Source organism: Alligator sinensis, unplaced genomic scaffold, assembly GCF_000455745.1.
Source record: "Alligator sinensis unplaced genomic scaffold, ASM45574v1 scaffold737_1, whole genome shotgun sequence".
Taxonomy (NCBI): Eukaryota; Metazoa; Chordata; order Crocodylia; family Alligatoridae; genus Alligator; species Alligator sinensis.
In genome coordinates, this window is record NW_005841930.1 from 2,337,194 (window position 1) to 2,343,754 (window position 6,561).

Sequence of the window (6,561 nt, forward strand, 5' to 3'; positions counted from 1 at the left end):
AGGCAGGCTACACATGTGATCTACTGCATCAGCCTGAATCTATGCTCCAGATCCAGCTAAATGCTAGCCCAGTCCTGTGCACTGGAAGCAGCTACAGACTGACTGCACATCAATGCAATCTAGCCTGTAGGACCATATCATCCAGTCCATGGGTCTGGACATTTAATCAACAGGGGAGCAGCTGTCACTGCTCCCATGTTGCCAAATTTCTGGATTGGGGAAGCCCAGCAAGCCAGATTTGGCCTGCAGATCAGAGGTTGAGTACCACTGCTTTAGCCATTTATTTTCAAGCCCTGTTTCTTTCATTCTGTTTAGGGAAAGTGGGGAGGGAAGCAATGACAATTTTTTTCATACCTATTATTAAGTTGTTAGGCCTCTTCTTGTTATGCGAACCAAACATAAACAAAGAACAATCTGACTTCTTGGAAAAAAATTCCTATAAAACAAAAACCCATAAAATTCAGTTAGTAAGTACATTAATGATCTAGTGAATGTTAGTGCCACAAGCATGTCCATTTAAGAGCTACAGCTTATAAAAAAGTGCCTGTATTTAAAAGAATTTTAAGTGTTTCCAGCCATGAAAAGACTGTGTATCGTCTACTTTTCCCCTAACATTCACCTAGTCCCTTAGAAGTTTTATGGATCTCCACACCAAGCAATATTCCTGACATTTTGCTTGGACACCCTGTTCCTTAATTGATCCCATTAATCCTAGTTGTTTGTCTTTCAACTACCCTCAGTAGCTTCCACACTCCTGAATGTTAGATTCTGGTAGATACCTTGAATCATTACTTCTATTCCTGGCCAAGCTGTGAGTTAACCTTTGGGTGGGCAGCAGCCAGCCACCATCATCATCTCTTCTCTGTACTTCCTCTAATATGATTTTTATTGCACCTGTGTTACTCTGCATTACATTCCTTTGCCAGTACAAATCCTGAATCTGACCAAAATTCAGTAACTTTGCCATTACAAACCCTCACAATTTGGCATATATGGCGTTGCTTAAACTCTCAAGTTGTAAAAAATATTCCTAGAGAATCTCAAAGTTCTAATGAGGCCTTTCTAGCCCTTGTGGTTGCTGAGAGATGTGTGAATGTACAACACCAGAAGATTCCAGTAGTAGATGGCAAATTAACATCCTCCCCACCCAAGGCTCCTACAACATATATCCTTGAAATTTCCTGATTTTTTAAACTGCCTCAATGTACAGGGAAGGGAGGATGCAGGTGGGCCAGGATTGCAAATTTTTCGCTTAATGTTTTTGATCACCACTGCTAAGGAATGGCTAGGCACATTTCATGGTGGCGGGGTAGGGTGGGGAGGTCAGTTTGTTTTCCCAGAACTCCTGTTAGTTAGACAGCAAAGTCTTAGAGCTCGCCATCTTTCCGCTGTATCCCCTACTTTACCCTTCAAGACAGAAAAATAACTGAGATGTGCTGCAATTAATTCAGTTGTACGTTAGCCAACATATAGAAGTAAACAGTTGTGCTGCAGGGTTAGTTGTGTAGTTTTAGGAATAGGTTAGATAAGGGCTTGTATGGGATGGTTTGGAGATTGATAACAAGATGCACTAGATGGGCAGTTTTCAAACTGTGTCCCATGGAGCACTGGGGTTCCATGACAGGTCATCAGGGGTTCCACAAAGAAAACAGGGGTAATGGCAGTGCACAACCCAAGCACCAAGCCAGGTCACTTGGCTCCACGTCAATCTTCAGGACAGAAGTAGAAGTTTTGCAGCAGAAGTGATATGGAAGAGTTCTGTGACTTTTGGAAGTTTGAAAACCACTGCACTAGATGTTCTCCAGAAGTCGCCTTCAGTCCCACCTTCTTTGATCTACTATTCTCTCACTGCTTGGAGTATTGCAAAGGCACTTCGGAGTGCTTCATACAGCACATCTGTTCATAGCCTCTGAAAGGTGAAGTATCAGGCTGGAGGGAGGCTACTAATGGAGTTCCTCAAATAACAGTCTTGGGACTGGGGTGTAGGTTGTAGCCGTGTTGGTCCAAGGACAGGCAGACAAGGTTCTTTGGGTGAATCTGATATCTTTTATTACACCAACTTAAATAGTTGGAAAAAATTTTTTGCAAGCTTTCAGGTTTAAAAACCCTTCGTCAGGCTAAGGAAGTCTCTGCAGTTGGTGTCTTGGGACTGATTTTATTAAATAACTTTCATTAATGACTTCTAGGTAAGAAGTAGGGGAGGGTTAGTGAAATTTACTCATGACACTAGCTTAAAGGTGGGGTGATGAACTGACCCCTTCCCCCACGTGACAGATCCAGATCACAGGGCTCCCTGCAAGTGGGATCCAGACACACTGGCGGCAGTGAAGCAAGTATCGGCAGCTTTGGGGGCCAATGCAGCCATTCCTTGTTCCCTACCACTGACACATGCCCCCAACAAGGCTCCATGCCCTACTTGACCTACCCTAAAAATTCTAGGAGCCCCACAGTCCAGATGTCATCTCTATAGACTAAATCCAGCCCATACGTCTGACACCCCTGGTTTAAGGCACCAGTGATGACCTGGATGTCTTTGGAGATTAGAGAAACAGAAATAGCATGAAATGTAACACGACAGGCATGATCACAAGTTTTTGCTATAAGCTAAGGCTCATAGTTGGAAACAGGGAGGTAAACACTTAGATGTACAAAATCAATTACAGAATGACTATCAAATCAGACAAGCCATATCTGACTTAGCCATGAAAAGAGACAACTGTGACCCTATGCCATATCAGGAGATGCAATTCCAATACAGATGGAAAGAAATACATTATACATGCCACTGGCGCAACATCATTGGACTACTGGGATCAGAAACATGCATTCAGGTTCAGGAAAGATGAATTCAAGTTAGAACTGGTGCAGAAAAGGGTTGTTAGGATGATCTGGGGAATGAGGGATCAGGAGACTAAATAAGCTTAGTCTGCTAAGTGCAAAGGAACAAGGGCTCACAGGGAATAATGACAGCTTTATAAATGTTATCAGTAACAGATAAACACCAGGGAGATAGAGACATAGAGGAGAGCTATTCAAGTCTAAAGTTCACTGTTGACATAAACCCAAATAGGTACAAGACCAGGGGTGGGTGAAATGACAGGTCCAGTTGGTGGTCAGACTCCATTTCCCAGCAGCCCCAGCCCATACCAGCAGGGTGTGCAGCTGGGCAGGAAGCTGCTCCAGGGCCAGGACCTTGAGGTGGTATACTGCCTGCATGCCGCTGCCCATGGGACCCACGCTCATCACAGGTCTCCATACAGACCGTGGGAGCACAGGGCCATCACAGCCCTGCTGCTCCTGGGGTCTCCATGGAGACCAGCCAAAGCAGCGTGGACGGGGCTGCTGGGAAGTGAAGTCCACCATGGGCCCAATCTGGCCCAGGGGGTGGACTTTGCCCATCCCAGTATAGACTCAGCACAAATGAGTTTAGGCCATCAGAAGAGAGGTTCTGGAACAACTTCCCAATAGGAGCAGTAGAAGCAAAAACACTGGTTTTAGGAGAGCCTAAGTATAAAAAGGGATTTTACAATGTGGTGGCCTATGATTGCAGGGGCAGCATGCCATGACCTAGAAGTTCCTTTCTAGTCCTACCTTGCTAAAAAACAAAGTTGTTTCATAACCATATTAAGCCCTTCCCAGCAATAAGAAGAGCAATGACACCAAAGGTGTGAACACAACCGTTTCATAATAAAGTAACCTTGCTCTGTAATAAAAGCAGAGTGCACGCATAACACACCTGTGTAAGGTCATGCAAGTTACTCCACTCCAACACAGAGTTACCCTTCAGAAGGTGAGCAGTAACTATTCATGTCACTGTCCTAACCAAATCTTATCCTAAGATGCTTGCTTGAAACTAGGCTACTCTGTCCCCCAGTGCCCAGACACTGAAACAGCACCTACTGCAGGCAGTCATCTTGCTAGAGATGGTCATCATAAGTCTGCTCTTGCTACAGAGTAAAAACTGGGGTAGTTACTTGTGTAGTAATTACTAGGGGTGTGCAAAATGGGCCCTATTCGATTTGGATTTGGCCTGAATCGGGGACAGTGATTTAATTAGTTGATTCAGATCACTGTGCCCGATTCAATTCAGCCGAATCCAAATCTGAAGATTTGATACTGATTCGGACATGGACACATCTTTAAATGTTTTTTCTACATACTTTGAGGTACCAGCATGACTTGTGGACTCTGCAATGCTGAGGTGGATACAGAGTCCCACAGCAGTGCGGGGGGGCCCCCCCCCACATGCTCAGTGGCAAACCCAGAAGTGGACCAAAAGTACTTCCAGTCCACTTCCAAGTCCGCTGGGGAGTGCGCAGGAGGTCCCCCTGTGTTCCCCTGGCTTGGCAATCAGCCACGAGGGGGACTCCGGGTGCCCCCCAGACCCAGGAGGCACCAGTCACTGAGCCAAGGGGGTACAGGGGGGCCTCCCCCTCATGCTCTCCAGCAGACTTGGAAGTGGATCAGAAGTGCTTCTGGTTCACTTCTGGGTCTGGTGCCGAGCGTGCTGGGGAGCCCCCCGTGCTTCTGTGGGACACTCCATCCCCCCCAGCATCACAGCATTCACAAGCCACCTGCTACCTAGAGGTATGTAGAAAAAACATTTAAAGCTGTGTCTATGTCCAAATTGCCAAATCTTTCCAAATCTCTCTGAACTGATTCAGAGGGTTTCAATTAGATTCGGAGAGATTAAAGGGTCTCCTGATTCGATTTGGATTCAGAGATTCGGCCACCGAATTGGGCCAAATCGAATCAGGAATCGAAGCTTCACACAGCCCTAGTAATTATGTCATGCATCCACACCCTTAGAGTACAACAGTATGCTGAACTCCCATTCCTTGTACAAATATTTACATTTCAGCGGGCCCGTCTCAGGCTCTAAAACAGCAGTTCCCAGCAGTTAGGGGTTATAAAAGTTATAAGCATGATTGTAACTCAGGAAGTCCCTAATTCCCCATCTTGTGTCCCACATAGGCAGGGCAGGAGCTTTAGTTACTCCACAGTAATGACCTCTGACTGCATCCAGGTGAGCACAGCCATTTGTTTCCCCAGGAACAAGCAGCAGCAGCAGCACATCTTGTGCCACTGCTACTTGCACCTAGGAAATTCTTGTGCTACATGCACTCTGGCACATGGCACGTTACTCCAGGTGGGGTAGAGGAAGCTGGGACTAGCAAATGTGCTGGCCCCAGCAGCTTTACCTGAGGTTCTGGGGGGCAGAGAAGCTGCAGCCACAGCACTTTCATAGCTGGGAGCCTGGCCAGCAGCTGGAGTGTGGCTCTGGCCGGCCAGGATCTGGTTTTGGGTGGCGCATGCTGCTGCCATGTATCCCCGCTTTTTTCCGCATGGGTTTTTTGACCCTGGGATGCCCCAGGATCAACACCTGCGCCCGCCCCCCCGCCCCCCGGTTGCAGCGCAGAGAGCACCTGCTTGCATGGTAAGTAGCAACACAGATGAGACCGCAGCACTACATACCGTATGGCCGTGGTCATCTGGACACGACCTCTGTGGCTGTAATTACTCTAGGGCAGGGGTAGCCAACCTGCGGCTCCGGAGCCACATGCAGCTCTTCAGAAGTTAATATGCGTCTCCTCGAATCTTTGCACAAGCATACGGTGACCAGCTTCCAAATGACCTGGAATGCCATCACCGGTGCTACCTCCAGAAGATTCTTGGTATAAAGTGGAAAGATTATTGCACAAATACCAGTGTCCTGACTCACACTAACACTGCCGGAGTGGGAGCATTGATTATACAACATCATTTGCGGTAGACAGGGCCTTGTGTGTGCATGTCTGAAGTATGTATACCAAAACAACTGCTGTACTCTCAATTCAGCCAAGGACAAAGCACCTTACCGGGCAAGAGGAAACACTTCAAGGATACTCTTAAAGTAAACATTAAGAACTGTGGCATTGACACCACAAATTGGGAAAAACTAGCCTGGGACAGGGTTACAAAGAAACTTAACTGGGAGTGGAAGGGGGTGAGGGTAGGTCTTTATGAAAAGAGGAGGAACTATTTACATGCCTGAAGTTCAGTGGGGACAGCTTTGCTTGCATCAGCTGCTCTGCAATTACTGTTTCTGTGCCCATTCTTACTCCTTACTTCTTAAGCCAGGGCAGCTCATATCTATCTGATAGGGCTGCACGAAGCTTCAATAGCTGATTCGATTCAGAGGAGATTCGGCCCCATTCAGGGACTAAATATCCAGATGCGAAATGAATCAGGAGGCCAACTAAAAGCTCCAAATTGATTTGAAGCATCCGAATTGATTCAGAAAAAGATTTGGAAAAAGATTTGGTGAATTCAGAGATTCGGCCATATACTAAACAGGCAGCTGACAGCTGCCCAAGGCAGCACTGAGAAGTGGGGGCTATGCCCTGTTGCTGCCCAGAGTGAGCCGTGCCTGAACTGCGCCCCTCCTCCCCCCTGCCCGCGCTGGCTGGGCAAGCGGTGGCAGGGGAGAGCCCCCACAGTTCCCCCTGCCAGGGCAGAGGCAGGCACAGCCAGAGGAGCTGTCGGAGAAGACCCCCCCCCGGCTGGCCCCCCCACCCCCCA

At 47.4% G+C, this 6,561-nt stretch overlaps 1 protein-coding gene across 3 annotated transcripts in view; it reads right to left on the reverse strand.

The window, feature by feature from the left end:
* Window positions 1–6,561, reverse strand: part of RPF2 (ribosome production factor 2 homolog) — a 26,379-nt gene that overhangs the window by 8,882 nt on the left and 10,936 nt on the right. For all 3 annotated transcript variants that reach the window (XM_006019479.3, XM_006019478.3, XM_025198834.1), the window contains one exon: window positions 355–436. In XM_006019479.3, the coding sequence (XP_006019541.1) occupies window positions 355–436 (82 nt within the window). The remainder of the gene's footprint in view (window positions 1–354; window positions 437–6,561) is intronic.